This window comes from Acanthochromis polyacanthus, chromosome 10 (assembly GCF_021347895.1).
Source record: "Acanthochromis polyacanthus isolate Apoly-LR-REF ecotype Palm Island chromosome 10, KAUST_Apoly_ChrSc, whole genome shotgun sequence".
NCBI lineage: Eukaryota > Metazoa > Chordata > Actinopteri > Pomacentridae > Acanthochromis > Acanthochromis polyacanthus.
The window spans coordinates 23,988,959-24,007,876 of NC_067122.1; the positions used below are offsets into that span (position 1 = coordinate 23,988,959).

Here is an 18,918-nt window from a genome sequence, read left to right on the forward strand (position 1 = left end):
AAGTCACGGTGGCAATAGAAAATACAGTTACTTTATTTTTGCTATGCTGCTGATGCACATAGAAGTAATCTGTACAAACAGGCAGTGAGTCATTCTTATGCACATGATGCACACATGCTGGGATGGGGCCTGAAAAGTTAGATCTCCTTCCAAAAACACCAGCAATACAGTGTGTTAGGATGATCCGTAGAAAGTGCAATTTTACACAGCTGATTACCACCAATGATCTAAATGGTAACTTGTTTTGCTCTGATCCTTTTCCCTGCTAACTAGTTACGTGGTCTGTCTTTGAATGGAGTACAGAGAGGCAGTCACAGTGGAACACAGCGTACTGGTGATACATTTTTCTCTAAATCTGAGGGAACAGCATCTGACAGAATGATAGCATCAGTGTCCTCTCCAAACATGGAAGCATGTTTGCGATAGGGCTGTCCCAAAATTTTCCCCTCAATGGTTATTATGGCCAAAAGAATTCAAGAGAATAACAGTATATATATATATCACTATGTCTACAAGCATTTTGAGTAAAGATCAATGCTATCAGTCAAATTCATCCTTAACTTTGTTTTATTGTGTGTTTTGGCAAATGAACTACACTCAAAATACGAGTGTAGGGAGGTGGAGAGACATCCTGTAACCATAACTGAATACTGTTGGTTCTGTGCATCAACCAAATAGTTACTGGTGCTGGATTACTTACAATACTATTATATGTGTATTATTAACATAAAATCAATATTCCAGCTTTTAAATATCACACTTATCGTCAATACTGGTATATCACAACACCCCTACTTTACAACATAACACATCTTGAGAAGGCACCGGGTGAATCATGGCAAACATCCACTCGCCTAGTAAAACATTACAGAGATATTACACGTCAATCTCTGCTACATTATTGTTTGTCACGGCTGGCGAAGGCTTACTCTTCAGTCCCTCCGTGGCACACCTGGAGGTCTCCATGAGGAGCAAACGTGGGATGCAAAGAGCAAGGAGTATTGTCTTGTACTCTTTGCGGAAGTTTTGGTTTAGCAGTCCATATATGATGGCATTGAGGCAGCTGTTGAAGTATGCCATGAAGTAGCTTGTGACAAAGAGCCACTCGGGTATGTTGGGCGCCACTTTCACCGGGTTTATAGCTACCGCCAGGCCTATGAGGTTCAGCGGAGCCCAGCACACAGCAAAGAGCACAAACACCATGAACATAGTAAGGAAATTCCTCACGTCGCTTGGTTTCAGTTTCGTCCGTTGTTCCGGTTTCACCCGATGTTTCACTTGTATCACGAGCACCCATATCCTCATGTAGCAGTAGGACACCACCAGCAGTGGGATCAGGAAGTGGATAATCACCACCGAGATGGTGTAGTACGAGCTGACGGTCTGGGCAAACGTACAGGAGTAAATGCGAGGATCGTACTGCAGGGAGCCCACGAAGAAGTTGGGCACTGTGGCGAGGGCGGTGAGCACCCAGGTGAGGCCCAGGTAGCAGCAAGTGTTCCTCAGGCTGTACAGCCGGTCGTAGTGGAGGCTGTGGCAAATGTAGCAGTAGCGGTTGATGGCAATGGCCGTGATGTTGAAGATGGAGCCGATGACGCTTAGGCCCATGATAAAGCCACTGGCCTGACAGTGCAGGTCGCCCATGGTCCAGTCATTGTGGAAGATGGCAGTCAGCACCAGAGGGTATGGGTACAGCGCCACCACTAGGTCTGCCACAGATAAGCTCACCACAAAGATGTTTCCTGAAGGGAAAATAGAGGTTAACAGACATTACCCAAACTGATGTATAAAGTATACAAGAATCAGTTTTTATTTCCTCATCCTGATAACATCTAATAGGATAAACTGGAGATATAGTGCCCTCTGTGGCTCATTTTGAATTGACTTCATAGAGACAAAATTTAGGTCAAGGCCAAGCAAATGTGACCCAATCTGGTATATAATCAAAGTACACAGGAAACCATTTTCCAGCCCTGATCCTGATTAAATTTCTTTGAATGATGCCCTCTGTGGCTCATTTTCATTGGGTTTCCTGACAGTAAGACAGAGGATATGATAGTGGATTAAAACATGATCCAAACTGGGGTTTAATTAAAGCAAATGGGGCTCCTTTTTTACTACCAAATCCTGATTTTAAAAATTCTTAGAATAAATTAGGTAGGGTAGGTATGGTATCCTCTGTGGCTCATTTTCATTGGTATTTCCCTAAAAAAAAAAAAGGAAACAGCTAGTAAAGGACAAACTGGGTTTACCAAGATAAAGATTAATCCCACTTCTGGTAAAATCTCTTGGAATAAACCGGAGGTATGGTATCCTCTGTGACTCACTTTGATTAGGCTTCTACAACGTACATTTAACTGCACCATTCTGAATTCAGATCAATGTTTAATTGCCACAGCTCCTCGCCTTCTCAACTTACAAACAACCATTTTAGCCTTCGTCGTAACATGTTATTATGGAATGGTAATAACGGTAGTCTGTTGGTGTTACAGGATGCTACTTTGGTCCAGACAGAAACATTTCAACAGTTATCAAATGGATTACCATGAAATTCAATACAGATATTTATGGTTTCACTGACTTCTCTTCATATCTTTAGCTTTTAGTGAAATATCTCAACAACTATTGGATAGATTATCATGATATCAAGAATGATGATAGCTCTGACGTTGTTTTCACTTCGAGTGCCATCATCCTGTCAAAATACAATTACCTCTGCCAAGGACACTTTCCAGAGTCTTTCCAGAGGGTATGTTTCAGTTTTTTATAAGTCAGGAGGATTACACAAAAGATATGAAGCCGATTGTCAAGATATTTGGTGGAAAGAAAAGCCTGAACGAATCCAGTAAAATTTGGTGTTCATTCGACTCGTTTTGAAAAAGATGTCCACATATTTATTGAGGGTTTATTGCTAAATCACAGAATACTGGATTTTTGTCCTTGGAGGATGTTCTGCACTCTCTGAGTGCCCTTCTAGTTTGTCCAGTGCTTTAATTCATGTCCAGATATTTGCAAAAATAAATAACATTACCACCAGCCTCATCTGGAAGTTATGTGTAGTGCTAATTAGCAAATGTAAGCAAGAATTTATTTTCCCACATAAAGCTCATTTAAAGAAGTAACCTATTCATGGTAAAACTATGGGAATTTTGGCAGGTCCAGCCCAATAAAATGTTTAAATTACACTGTTCTTGTTTTCAGACTTCTTCACGCCCAGGAACAGACAATCAAACATTTACAACACTAGAGATGGAGCAAATAAAAAGCAGAACATGGGATTGTAGAGTCCGATTATGTCCAAACAAGTTTCTCTTTCCTCTTGAGATCAGAGCTGGCTTCAGTGTGACACTGGATCTCCTCAGACAAACATGAATTATAGAAAATGACGTCTGATATTGTTACAACGCAGCTGCTCTGGGTGGGGAAGAATAAAGCAACAAATTGAATTGTAATGTGTCAGATAAGAACATAGATAAAGAATAGAAAATACAGAGGAGCCACAATGCAATTAAATTGATGTACCGCAAAATAAGTCTTAGCTTCCCATAAGGTTTGAGTCGATGGTGTGCAATAAAGTGTGTATTCTGTCATTGTTATAGTTTTTAGGCAAGACTGAGCATAAAATTTTAATTTTGCCCAAGTAAACAGTGTTTACAGCCAACAAATACAGCTAACTCAATGCTTTAGCAATAAAACACTTCACTGTAAAATAAATAGTTGACTGAAGCTGTATAATTTCAAAAAAATATGTTTGCATACTTCTTATCAAGACCATACCCTGGTAGTCAGTTTCTCATGTACCATTACATCACTGGCTGAAACATAACTGCATGTTTTCTGTAAATAATCGGTATCGCATTACATACAATGTGGCTGATCTTAACAGCATTTAGTGTGAGACGCTGGGGTGATTCAGGGGTTGATATAACATAAACCACCTCCTAGAAGCTGAAATGTGGAGGCGCGAGGCTTTAGCTCACTCAGACAACAGCTGAAACAACAGCATTGATTGGCAGATATGATGGGAGCGGATTTAAAACACATGTTGGCCATCAATCCTCAGCATTCAAAGCCTTTTATAATCCCTGCACCCCAGGGACAACACAGCTACACTATGTTGTTTAGCAACCAGTCTAATTTGAATTCACGCACCTGAACTTGATTCAGCCTGTGTGGTGTCGAAGAAGATAACGACAACACCGAGCATTATTACAAGCGATGTCATATTCCTGACCTTTGTTTTAATTTTAGAAGAAAATCTGATGTCATTTTCCCGTTTATTCATGGACCTGGGTGTCCAGAGACAGTCAATTTCCAAGTTACTAAAACAGCACGAGCCATCTCTCAAGCCTGCTGAGATAAAAATAAAAGCATTTGTTCTTCATCCTCGAGTCAGCTCACTGGGCAAATCTGTCAGATTGTATTTGTGACGCTCCCAGTACTCGCTGTGTGCATTTGTCATTGTGCAGAGGTTTGATTCCTCGCTGACATCATGCGGCTCAGTGTTATCATGAGCGCTGGCTGGACAGGGCAAGCTCCAGCCTTACAGCTCTCTCTGGCTGAACCCTCTGCCTCGCTTATCGTCAGAAGAATGAGGTAAGTGCTAAAACCCAGCTGAGAGGATTGCTGTGAAACGGCCAGATGACTCTCTTTGTTTTGCTGGCATTCATTATTAAAACATTGGACAAACCATTACCTCCCCCTGTTTAATTAACCAACATCGTCTCGGCTTCATCACAGCCAATTCCTGAAACGATTATTGTTTCAGAGCAGCACAGCTGACCAGCAAAGATATTTTCACACCTGCATACGAGAATAGAGTCGCTGACACATATGGGAGCTCACTTATCGAGTGCGAGTTGAAGAGAGCTTAACCTGAACGCTGATTGGATACAGGCCATCAGGGACAGCTGACATGCAGCCTTTAACTTCTCTGTCACCCCTGGCTGTGCAATTATCTGATTTGACAGTACGCACGCACAAAGCAGTCAACCAAGTGAAATGCTGGATCAAATGAACTGATACTTGCTTTAAAGCGTCTCCCGAGCAACCACCCAGTGAATTTCCCCAGTGTATCTCTTCCCCATTTTTTGTGTGTCACATTTTTTGGTGAATGAAACATAAATTAAAACAGTGCATCGCAGACCCATTCAGCTCTGTGGGAGTGAAACAGGATATCTGTTCATTCAGAATCATTCATAGGGCACCAGCTTTGCAACATATTTGAAACTATATCAGGCAGAAACTTTCTCACAGTCTCCCTTCCATAATCTAAACCTGTGTTAAAAAAAGGCTGTGTGTACAATGTAGGCATATTTATGTCACATTGCTTCATTCCGGCTGAATAGCTCTGAACAGTGGAAAAAGAACAACAACAAAAAAAAGAACAATGTGGGGAATAAAAAAGGGAGTTATGCCAGAGCACGAATAAGTACATAATGAAGAACCGGGTGAATGAGATAAACAAACCAAAAGGCAAAACAAAAGCCTGCCAGCCGAGTCAGTTTTCAATCTCACGACTTCCATGACTGTGCGCACATGAGAATCTCAAGGGCTTATGTCTCTCTGTCAAACCCACCGTCTGCATCCCATCACTCTCACCGCTCATACTGGAAACGTGATATACTACGCTTTGATTCACCCAGCTGTATTTATAGCTGCACCTTTGAAGGAAAGATGAATTCATGAAAACGTGTGGGAGGGCTGGCATCGCTCGAATCCAGCTGAATGTCAGCAGCGGTATTATTACAAGTGCATATCCCAAAATTAGATTACATTCGACTTAGTCAAGTTATCATAAATATGCAAGAATAACCTTTTGGCAAGGGCATTAGCACTGATGAATTAGGAGTGACGACTACATGAACTCGTGTTCAAGGGGCCAGAGAAATTTTTCTCATGAGTTTATCATTAAACTGACATGAGCTGCCTTTTGGTGATGCGGCCTGCGATGAGCCCGGCCAAAAACATCATCGTCATCATCAAAGGCCATCTACGAATCAGACCCCCCCCCCCCCCCCTCCCCTCCACACTATGTCTGAGAAAACAAGACTCACTGGCCCTGAGAGGAATTGGACCATCAGGACACAAGCAGCGTCTGGTGGGTTTCATTCGTCAAGCACAATCCCTGGAACGTAGGAGGAGGATGATGACATATGCTAATTTTACCAAAGAGCCTCCTCCAGCCAGAGCAGAGACTGGATTGTAATTTAAACATGAGATCACATTTCCAGGTGTGGTTTAGTAAGATAATCAGAATAACATTCACCCTCCCCAAGAAAATCAAACATCATCTACTATTTTGTTGTCAGAAAAGGAAGATATGTTTAATGCGGTTGTGTTAAGTGGTATTCCCCGTGGATCTGTGCTGTCAATTTAAATCAGCTTCTGGTTTGACTCACTAAACACACTAACTCAAGTAACCCCATTTTCTTCTTCTGGAGGCCCCAGTTTTTGGGAGTTTTATTCATCACTGTAGGGTGACTGAGAAGATTGAATGCATGATTAAATTCCAGATCATCCTCAACTTTACACTCCCACTGACCCACTCATCTCTACATGGTGGCACAAAAATACACAGACATGCGCACATGGGTTTCATTCTTCCCTCCATCTGCTCCCCTTCATCCCTTTCTTTCTCTTTCCATCTCTCTCTCTCTCTCTCATGAGTGCATTTTGCGAGTGTATTTTTAGTTTGGTTAACCCCAGTGGGGAAAACTCTAGTGTTAACACCCCACTGGCAGTCCTATAGTGCCACATTGTACACTTTGAAGATTCACTGGATAGATCCTATTACATCTACACACTTGAAAGAACCTGTAACCCTGAGAAAATGGAACATACAGGACCGATCCTCTCCCCCGAATGCACTGGGATGTCGAGGCACAAATGTAATTTCACTCGGAAGATGTACCAGCCTCTGCCAAATGTGTTCATGCACATGCGTGTGGCTCTGTTTTTTTGTTTGTTTTTTTGTAATTTATTGTTTTATTGGTATCCAGAGCATTACAGAGAACATTCCAACCATGTCTCAAGTGCAAATACACAAGTCATGGGGGAATTCTTGAAGGAATAAAATTAAGCAGACGGGGAAAAAAAAGAAAAGGATAAAGACATTTCAGAAAATAATTAGTGTACATGATAACAGAAATATCCAGTTATAGTTATCCTCTTCTTATCACTTGTTGTCTTTCATATACAGAATCTAAAGTGGGAAAAAAGAGAGGAGACAAATACTTAAGTATATGATAACTTGTGTATTATCGTTCTTTAAAGAATCGGTCTGGTACCACCAATAGAACTATATATATATGTCATAGAAATATGCGGAAGGTACATATCTGAGTTCAAAACATATACATCATATAAAGTCTACTCTTCTGGGAACTATATATACGGTCCACTACAACTATATACTGGCAAAAACGTCTTGGCAAAGTTTGAGATAGTATGTCAGTCTTTCCATTTTGTATATGTCATAAATAATATCAATCCCGTCATCAATCAAGGGGGCCTGTTCTTGCAGCCATTTGTGGGTTATGGCCTTCTTACTTGCTGCCAGTAAAATGGACACAAGTTTCCTGTCGTTTGCACCTATCTCCTGTGGAAGGTTGCCCAAGTGTAGAATATCAAATCTAAAAGGGAAAGTGGTTTGAAGAACTTCCTGTATAACTTGGTAGACACTTTTCCAGTAAGAGGGCCAGTGCTGGGCAGGACCAAAATATGTGGTAGTGATTCGCATTACCAGTTTGGCACTGTCTCCAACATTTGGAATTAGTGGTGTAGTGTCGCTTTTGGTGAGGGGTTATGAAGAAACGTACAAGATTCTTCCAGCAGAATTCCCTCCAGCTGATAGAACTAGTGGTTTTCCATTGTATTTGGCAAATTGCATTCCAGTCATCCTGAGAGATAACCTCATTACTCTCATTAAACCATTTTTCTTTAATATACAGACAGTCTTGTGATTTTCTCTGAGAGAAATAGTTGTACATCTCGGAAATGATTTTAGTGCTACCATCAGAGTTGCATGCAGATCCGAATATGTGGGTCTGTTTTTTGGGGGAGAGGGGATTAAGTGATGGATGGTGGAGGGATATGTGGAGGGAGCGTGCAAAGCGAGTGTGTTGGAGTGAAGCAGAGCGTAAAGGTCCTGCTGCTGTGTGTGAGGAAGCAAACCAGCAGTCTGAATAATGTGTAATGGAGAGAGGAGATGGGAGGTTTTCAGCAGTCAGAGCCAAACAGAAATGGATGTCTGAGTATGGCTTTTACCTCCTGTAAATCTCAAGTTATACCTTCTGTGGGGCCCTGAGAACGCTGTTGTATTATAGTGCATCTATGAGCCTGTCACAAACACAGACATCTATCACAGAAGCTGATTTTTATGGCGTCTTCTGCAGCTGTTTTCAGCTCTCCTGTTTGAAACGGTACAATTAAACATTCATACAAAGTGAGCACAAACCTATAAATAGCCTGTTAAGAACAGAGAGCAGGTTGTTGATAGGCTAACAGTAGCAACAATTTCAGTCACTTAAGGACAGGGTTGCAAAAAAAAAAAAAAAAGATAGGAGAATAGTCTGGAAGCTTTGCAGGAGTCTCAGGTTTCTACATGCTAACCAACACTGGCGAGGACCTGCCAGTCACTTCAATTAGAGAAGGAGAACAGTGACACGAGTGCAATCTCCACCGTCCACCAGTGCAAGGTGGACTTCTGAACAGGCCATTTACTCCTGCCCTCTTGTTTGAGATCAGTCAACTGTGTCATTTTTTCTTTTTCTTTTGCAAACCAGATCAAATTATTCTCTGGGCTTCTAAACTTCTTGCCAAACTGCTTTTGGCAGCTGCACACGGGAACACAATGGACATGTTACGTAATGTATTTGAAATTGAAATTAAAAGCTCATTATTCCAAACACTCGCTGACCTAATCCTGCTGCCTCGTTCACATGTTCTCATTAGCATTATGTTGTGATCGCAGAGTTTAGTCTTTTGTGTGAGCGGGAGGCTTTCCTGACTTTATGTTTAACCACGGAGCTGCTGGGTTTAATTGTTCCGTGAGACCCTTAAGTTCAAAGCGGCACAACATCAAATATACAATTCTTGTAGCGCTTCTTATAGCACCTCGCGGCCTCTGAGATTTCTCTGAAAGCACATCCGTGTTCTTCTCTTTTTAGATAAGGAAATCATGAGATTTGGTCATGTAATTAAAGCAAAATGTGCTGCTATGTTTCTTGCGATCATGACTGCTTCTTATCTCATGAACCCTGTGGGGCAGCAGAATATATTGATAACAGCATCCTGTGACTTGTTCCTCTATTCTTTGCTTTTCTTTTTTTGTTACTGTTTTTCTTTGAGGCTTTTTTCATTGACAAAAATGAGCTTCAGCACAATAGACATGACTAATAATAGCATTTCTATAGAGATCCTTTTTTACATGGGGTGAGCTGAGACTGTGCTTACTGCTTAGAGCTGTACAAGAACGACATTGGCTGATCTGACTTGCTAACATTTGCTAGCTTGTAGCCTCCAAAAGCTATTGGTGACATGAGAAGGAAAAGGGCCAAAGCTGGAAAGCGGCAAAGTGCATCGAATTAACCCCTTCCACCCTGGAGCGCCCTGTGCTGGGACCAGCCTGTTATAAAAATGCATTATTTTTCAAAGGTTGCTAAGCATGTTACGCTCAATGACAAGGTCAGCTGGTACCGCTGTGGCTAAAATGGATGCAGCATTTCTCGTGCTTCCTTTCTGTTGCAACAGATTTGCTTTTGTTGCACTTGAGATTTATTTGGAACTGGTTAAATAACATCAGTGTTTACTGGCTCAGTTGTTATAAGGCCGTTTCCTATTCTTTAATTTGCCGTATTTATTAGTGGGGAGGTAAACATGTCAGTTTGTCCAGGGGTTGTTCGGATCACTCTCTGGTCTGGTGATTGAGACACAAACACTCATTGTATTCACAAAATTCTGTTCAGTGTCTTTGATCCACAAAGCCAAAGTTGTTCAGTTTGCCCTAATAGTTGTACAGCTGTTCCTGGTAAAAGTTGGGGAAGTTTTGATTTATAACATAACCCAAGGCTAAAGGTCTTGTTTGTAGCTTGTCAATCCACCTTTTCACATAGGAGACAGAACATGTTACCTATTCTTTGAAAAATGACATAACCTTACTTTAAAATGTGGCTATTATTTTCACAATAACCACTATTTTACTCAGTTGTTAATACCTAAACAGATCTGTATGTTTCTGAAAATGTTATTAATTAGTTATAATGAGGTAAGTTAGATCAGCTACAGCATATACTTTACGTAAAAACTAAAGAATTCCTTTATATATAAAGGCAATAGTCTAGATGCTGGGTGGCAAAACTGTAAAAATAATGAGCTTTTATAGCATTTCCCATGTGTAAAATACATATTTTAGTCTTATTTATACACAAGGTTCTTTGCATTTTTGGCTTTTTAGCAATTATTGGAGGATATTTGCATGCTTTAAGACCTAAAAGTTACATATTCTATACAATAATATGGCTAGATCACTAGTTTCACAAGACAGGCATCATTTATTTGAATTATTTCTGTGACCAGTAACTATATTGCAAGAAAATGAAAAATAAAAACAGACAGAAGAACGTCAGACTGACCTTTCACAGGCTGAAAGCTCTTCCCACTTTTTACAGCCTCCCTCATTTATGATTTTTCATTCAGACCTTTAATTCATAACATCATACTTTGGGAAACGATGTACCTTTTTTATACATTATATGTTGCACCTACATAGCTGGTGTTTTATATTTCTAATCTGATTCCTGTCTTATTGTGTATTTTTGGTATATAGGAGTGAAGTGTTAACTATCAGTGCACCATCTGAGGTTGTCCCAAGTGCAGCTTTGTCACACTCTCACAATGACAATGAAGTTCTTGAAATGCCGGGAGCTTTGAAGCTGCAGGCCAGAACCATAAAGAGGACAGCTGAGTGATGATGCAATATTTTCCAAGGAAAGAAAAAAAAATGACAAGAAGGTGGCCCACAATAAATATCTTCTTCACCTTTACTCTGTCAGAACACTTCAAGAGGGCAAAATATGAGGCTGAAACTGAAGCTGTGCAAAAGGACACAGAAGCTATACAACAGTGTCTCTCACCTTGGCTGCTCATGGGACACTACAGGTCCTGATATAAGGAGGGAAGTGATTTATCTGGGACGGAGAAAACCAAGGATAAAGCCAGATGGAGGGAAGGGGGTGTTATTATTTATGAAGAGATGTGAAGGTAGATAAGCAAGGCTGTGGAAACTCTGTCAGCTCACTTCAGTTAGCAGCCTGACTGTCAGGGGAGTCACAGACTGCACATTATATTACATAACTTTAGTTAAGAATGGATAGAGGATCCCATATGATGGAGGTCACTGAGGCAGAATGGAGTTTTCCTTTTGATTTTCAAGAATTTTACATTTATTTGGAGTAATAAAGCATTTTATTTCACATTAATCTACATCACACAAAATAATAACTCTACCAGCTCATTTCTGACTGTCTGTTTTCTCACTATGTGGAATATTCACACACCTGCACCGACATTCCCAACATTTATTCACGCCTATAAACGTCCAGATCAGTTCTGTCTCACCTGCATTCCTGAGCTTCTTGTTCCTGTACACGGACAGGATGACGAGCACATTGCCCAGGATGTCAACCACGATGGTGAAGATCAGCACGCTGGCCAGCGCAGTGGACACTCCAGCGGAGGACGCGCTCAGCCCGGGGTCGCTCTCGTTGCGCAAACAGTTCGAAGCGTTCACATCCTTCACCTCTAAATCCATGTCCCCTCAGGATGCAGCGGCCATGATGGCAATACTCCAATGTTTAGTTGAGGGGGGAATAAAAGGTCCAAAGTACAGAGCAAAAAAAATTAAAAGGACTTTCCTGGAGGGAGTCTTGAACTTATTGTGGCACGAAACCGCGCTCCTCCGCCTTTGGAGCAGTAGGAGGACGCGAGCCACGACATAGTAGTCAGAGCAGCCGAACACTTGGAACATCTGAGTTGGAGCACAATTTGATTTGTGTGGTGATAATAACAGGGAAAGCTCCTAAGTCGCCGCCGTCCTCCGCGTTCTCCTCGTCAGTCACCGAGGCTCCTGCTGCGCGCTGCTCCATTCTGACAGGAGAGCTCGTCCAAGAGGCATGTGAGCGACTCTCCTGTGCGTAATGGAAATGCAAGGATGCGAGGCTCATGCACGGGGCAACTGAGAGTCTCGTGTTGCCTCAGAGAGCACTGATCAAGACGACACGTTTCTCTTTCTTTGCTCACTTCTGTCTGCAACAGAGCAGATTGACGCGCTTATTAAAGATCTGACAGATATATTGCGAGCTTTCCAGAGCTATAAATAGTGTGGCACCGTCATTAAACAACAACTCGTGTGAGCCGAGTGGAGTTCGTAGAGAAATCGTGCCAAGGTGCTAACTGTGAGGTGTAACTGCAGCCGTGGACAAGTTGCATTAGTTTTTCAACTGATATTCATCAATAAGAGAGAGTCTGTCATGCGCATGGAAATGGCGCCTTCATGCGTCCAAGCTGACAGAGAAAAACGTACATCCAGCCATGCATTATCTATACACTGCTCAGCCCTCATTAGGGTCACGGGAGGGCTGGAGCTGGACTGAAATGTTAGTGCTGCAGCTTTCATAACTGTAATTTTGGATTATAATCAGACTGAATGTTTTGTATTTCTGATTGTGGCATTATTCTTACTCAGTAATGTCATTTCTGTGATATTTCAATGTGTCACGGGGAGAGAGAAGTTTAAAGGCGACAGAAAACTGGCAACAGACAGTACCGCTTTAAGGACCCCGAGTGTATCTAAGCATTCATGTTTGTCATGTTTTCCGAAAGGCTCTGTTTTCCCTGAGCTGTATGTTTGAATTTGTCCACTCTGGAGAGCATTTTTGAGAAACTGGTGCGCTGTCTCTTTCAATATGGAGATGAAAAGTGGCATTTTCAGATTACTGCGGTTTGATGAATGTGAGGTGATGCCACAGAGGACAGAGTGGAGGTCTGACCAGCTGAGACTTCTCCTAGTCTGACTGTCTGTTCCACTCCTGACCGCATACTGACTGTGATGATCAGTGAAAAGAAGAGGATGAATACGACAGTTTGTTGATTTTCTAAATTGCTCCAGTGTGGATAATATCACAAGTCACATGGTGTCACACATCTTTTCAAACTGAACAGTAAGAGTCAATGTTGTCCTCTGAGAAACAGAGCCGTGATGGCATTTCCTTAAATTCATCCAAGTAAGCCTCTTTTATTTTCGATGCGTAAATCATGTATTCTAATGTCACATGGTTCTTTATTGCTGAAATCCTAGCTGCTTGTTTTGACTTTTTGGGCTGCATGTTTACTGTTCCTCTTCCTTTTTAACTTGTGCTTGCAACAGTTAAAATTTAATAAGCTTTCTTAGTGCGACCTGCAGAACACCACAGGAAGAGCAGATCTGACAAAAATCAATCAAGCATCTACAAACCGAAAGACTCAGAAATGTAAATTGCTCCACAACACGAACAGAGCAGCAGTGGAGGTGTTGTGTGAACAGCACTAAGTTTTCAGACTAATGCTGATTACACTGTTGGACTTCTTTATTGCCACTAAAGCTCCCCTCGGCTCATTCTGATTCACAGTGTGTTACTTTCTTGTCATAATGAGGAGAGCTGAGGAGTCACAGAAACCATTGTGATATGAAAGCTTTTTGCAAAAAGTTAGCTGCTGAACTATTAACATTTTGTGCAAGAGCTTTTGTACTGAACTGAACGTGTGAGCTCGAAACAGCAACAAAGTGAATGTACTTCTGAATGGCATGGACATGAATGATGATGTCTTTACTTACTGATGCACACTCTGAAATGCATTTGAACAGTGATGTGTTCACTTTGCTTGGAAAATAAATGAAGACACAACAGTGACAGCAATTTTTTAAAATGTACAGAAACTGAATGGTTGCAGCTAGTAAAGTGATTTATAACATCAGGTTTCTGTTTTCTAACATCAGGGTCCTGTTAGCTGTCATTTTCCTGTGTTCCGGGAAGCGCAAGCCAGCCTCAGTGTGTAGTGAAGCACTGTGTAGTTCTTAGTGTCTTTGAAACCTGCTGTCAAACACAGCAGCAAAGATATATGGCTTATTTGATCAGCTGCACTCATGAATCATGTCATCAGTAGTATAAATCAATCCAAGCCCATATTTTGGATAGCATTTCCTCTGATTATGCAATTGATCCTTAAATGTCCCTCATGGTAAAATCCATCTTTATTGTGTTTTTTATTTAGTATAAACTAAAATATGACATATACGTTTACTTGTTCTGTCATTCATTAAAATCCCCCTAATGATATCCTCCTGGCTTACAAGTCAGTGAGAATTTTACAGAACCACTACATCTCAACTGAGGAACCAGCAATTGTTTGGTTCAAACTTTATATAATCCTGTCTCCTCGCTGCCCACTACTTCCAGGTGAACCATTCAGAAAGAGCAGCTATCTAGTAGTTCAACAAGTGTATTTAGGGCTGCTTCACTAACTCTAAAATGTCTCAGCCAGAAGCAAAACAGACTAAATGTTCTGCTGCAAAAGCTAACACAAGAGTATTCATGCACTCCCAGCACTTGAAGAACTGCAGATCCAGTTGATACCTTTTATTATTGACGGTAGTGTCACCAAAATAATCAGAAATTCCCGAAGGTTAGCACATTGTGGCTAATACTTCGGCTTACTTTTTTTTAATGCTACTTTTAGGTAATGTTAAACCTTAAACACTGATTGGAAACCACTAGACATGTGTGGGTTGTTGTGTTTCATGTTGCTTCTTGTGCTTCAGTACAACCTAGACTCAGCCAGTATGTTCAGCTTTTTATTTCTCTCTGTGATAACATTCATTACTATATTATACTACTACTATACTATTATACTAGTATAATAGTATAATACTGTGCTATTATACTATATTATACTGCTTTTTATTACAGCCAAATTCCCAGTAAAGCTCCTTTCTTTTTCTGTTTCTATTGTCAGAAAACGGAACAAGTATGGAATAATGACTGAAATTCAGCCCATAAACACTCCATGTTAACTGGCAGTCACTTTATTGCCGTTTACAAGCTGCTGCACTACAATACTAAACGACTGATTACTTTACCATAACACTGTCTAACAAAATCACCAAACACGAATGATAAAAATAATGGCTGTGTTGTGAACACGCACTCACAATCACATCGGCTCCAGTGTGGTGATCCGTCAATCACAGATGCAGAGAGAGTCTTCTTCCTGAAGGGGGCGTGGACAGCAGCAGCTCAGCTATATTTACAGTAAAGCCATAGATCAGGTTAAAACCAGGTGCAGTAAAGTCACTTAGAAATGAACCTTTTTTCCTACAGTACTTTAAACAAAAAACAGAAAGACTCATGTGACACTTGGTGACCTCAATTTGCTGAAAATGGATCTTCAATATTCCACACACCCCACGAAATCTCCTCTCTATCTGCAATCTTTCTGATTTCTACCTCAAAACAAACCAGTGGTTCAGCATTACAAACGAAGGCTGTGCCCCGCTCAGTTTCTCTCAGAGTAGTCTTCATACGGAATTATTGAAGAGTTGGGACAAGCGGATTCTGCCAATCAGTGAGGAATAAAATGATTTCAGAAATCTTTTAGTTACGTAAGCCGGTCTACCCCAGAAGTCCCTGTGCTGGGAACAGAACGTATCTGGCACTATTTTCCTAACACTGCCAAGCCTTGCATGTTCACTGAAGAAGATCCCTGGTGTTACTATGACTAAAATGGATGTGTTGTACCTCATCTCTTTTGCATCAAATTTAGTGGAGTTGCACCTGAGAAATTGGAACTCGAATTAGAACAGACCCAATAGCACCACTGTTTACTGGCTCACTGTTGTAAGGCTCTTTACTCTCTAATTTGCTGTTTTTATCAGGCGGAAGTGGATTTCCAAACCTCATTCTGGCCTGGTGATATAGATAAGCAGACTTATTGCATTTCAAAGTTCTGCCAAGTGTCTCTTATCTATTGAGCCCAAGGCTGTTCATTTTGACCTCGATGTGAAGATTTTTTTTTTTTTTTTCAGAAAGCAGCCTCCAGGGCTCAAAGGATTAAAGAAAACTGAAAGGAGAAAGGTGTGCATTAAGAGCTAACTATTAGAATGGTGAACTGTAATATTCACCAAGTTGCCAAAGTGCCAATATAAAATGTTGTGGACATTTCAAGCAAGAGAGGCCGACAGTTACAGTTAAAGAGCTACCAGCACATAAAGCTTGTGTGTTGACTAATTTGCTGTCTTTGGGCAGTGGTTTGGATCATACAATGCATAAATAGAAGCACATATAAGATGCAAGAAGTTTTTCGATCCATGTTTTGGATAGAGGTAAAACATTAGGACCACATTTTCAATAAAAATCTACTTTGTGTATAAAATGTTTGATTTCTACCAAAATGTTTCGCATTTGTTAGCTATTTTTTGAAAACCTGACTAAATTTTGAATGATTTGTCAGTTTGGGACATCCTGCAACCAAATTACCTGCTCACAACTATCTTCACCTGTTCATGCAGTGCAGTCATTTCTCCCAGTTATGAAACTGATATTATGCTCTTCAAACCGAATGTTTTTATGACAAGAAAAATGTGCAGACTAAGAACAAGCAGACTTAGAAGTTAAATGTGGTGCAACAAACACTGTGGCTGTGTGGAAAAAAATCAATCATACCTTAGAAGAGAGGATAAATTTAGACTCCAATCATCCTCAGAAGATGGTGATGCTGACATCACCATCACTTCACATAAACAGGCTTGTCATTACAGCAGAGATACCTAAATTGTGTAATTATTTTAGCCTCTTAAAATGAGTCACCACACTCCAAGAAATAAATGTGTGTAAACAGGTGTATGACCGTATTTTCTTAACATAAATTCTCTATAGTGCATGATGCGTTTCAGTTTATTTACATTTTCATGTTGCACTAATATCAAGTGATATGATATTTGGTTTCGATTAAAATTTGTTTCATTCCAAGCTTTCTTTAGTTCATCAGTGAGAGACTGCTGATTCGTGGGAAGCACTTGTCTGACTGATCGATCCAATTCATCCCACACAAGCTCAATTGGAGAGAGGTCTGGAGACTCAGGGGGCCAAACCATCGTTCAAAGAAAGAATTTCTCATCGTTTTTTGTCTAGTAACCATGACAGAGCTTAGAAGAATGCCTAGGGTCAATATCTTTCTGCAAGACAAACTGTGGACCCACAAGTCTTAGTCCAGATGGAACTGCATGATGCTGGAGGATGAAGGGGTGCTGTTCCTTCATCATGATACCCTTTTTTCAGACAAATCTCCTACTCTCTCATCTGCAAAACATCCCAACACCATGGCACTACCACCTCCATGCTTTATTGTGGGTGTTACATGTGTTACTTTAAGATGTTCACCACCTTGTCTGCAAACATAGACTCTGTGATTTGAACCAAATAGTTCAAACTTGCTTTCGTCAGTCTAGAGAACTTGTTTCCAGTCATTATAGGTCCAATTTTTGTGTGCTTGGTGCCCACTCATCTTTTTTTTCTTGTTCTTTGGACAAAGTACTTTTCTTTTTGCAGAGACACAACCCTTCAGACTTTTCACAGTTGTCAGATATATGGGTTTCGACCATGTCATGTTGATTTCCTCCTTTATTTGTGGTGCTGTTTCCTGCTGTCTTACTGTTAATAATGGTATATTTATCGTCTGCTTTTGTAGTAACCTTCTTTTTCTTCCAGACCTGTTTCTATCATCCTAACCTCCAGTTTCTTCTAGTGTCTTTAGGATGTTGTTCACTCCTTTGTTGGACACCGTTAGGTGTTTTGCAATTTCTCTTTCAGTGTTTCCTTCTTTCATCAGTGTACAAATCTGTACTCTTGTTTCTTTACTCAGCTGTTTCTTTCTAGCATTTCTTTGGTACTTTGTCAAAGATATGGACACAGTTGAGATTTATCGGGATTTTTGTATGCAAACTCTCAAAAGCCAAGGAGCTGAAGTAAATAGTGCAACCTGTGATTTATTTATTTATTTTTACTTTTGCACTGAAGTTGTGACTCTTGTAAATCTTCTCAATCCTAAAACTAAGCCCTTCTTTTCATTTGATAGCATTTATTCAACAATTATCTGGGATCTTCAATGTATGCCTTAAAGTAAATTGAGGAAAATGAAATAAAATGAAAAGCAAAGTCTGATCGTGCAGTAAATAAGTTCCAAAATCCATAGAATTAATTCTCGTTTTTAAGTAAGGCACTGTAAACAGAAACATGAAGTTGCTTTCAAACTTTTGGGCTGTAGTGTAAGTAAGTAAAAATCAGGTTATATCACAGGAGAGTTGTTATTGTTGTTTTGTTTTTTAAATCATTGTAGGTACATAAATAACTCACAGAACAGTCTAGTCTAATTTTATTTACTTTAGATATAATGTGATGTTGACAAAAATGGTAAATGATTTTTTTAACCTTAAATTAAAAGTTTGGGTAATGAGCTGCAAGGTAATTTTTTTATTTTATGGGTATACATTACATTTTCAGTTTTTATACTGCTGATATACTAGCCTAGCCGCGCTAGACAACCCACGGCAACAAATTTAATTCTCTGCCAGGGTGGGTCTAGTTACCCTCCATAAGGCTCGAGGCTGGATTCTCCTAAAACTGGCCGGACCAATCACCATGAAGTGTAGAGTCAGAAGGCGGGCATAACTAAGTGACGACAGAGGCGCGACGATTCTGACAGAAACAACCGTTGCACAATAAACAGCTATCTTTCGACTCGGCTTTGGCCACAGCCCTTAAAGATTTGAAGCTAAAATTCAACTTGAAAGATAAACAAAGGACGGCACTGAAGTGTTTCATTGAG

The 18,918-nt window shown here is 40.5% G+C and overlaps 1 protein-coding gene across 1 annotated transcript; it reads right to left on the reverse strand.

Moving 5' to 3' along the window:
- Positions 1-9: 9 nt before the first annotated feature.
- Positions 10-12,520, reverse strand: mtnr1c (melatonin receptor 1C). Its single transcript, XM_022196132.2, has 2 exons — positions 11,620-12,520; positions 10-1,742 (listed from the first exon to the last, which is right to left on the reverse strand). The coding sequence occupies exons 1-2, from the start codon at positions 11,810-11,812 to the stop codon at positions 877-879; spliced, it is 1,059 nt and encodes a 352-aa protein (XP_022051824.1). The 5' UTR covers positions 11,813-12,520; the 3' UTR covers positions 10-876.
- Between the last annotated feature and the right edge of the window lie 6,398 nt (positions 12,521-18,918).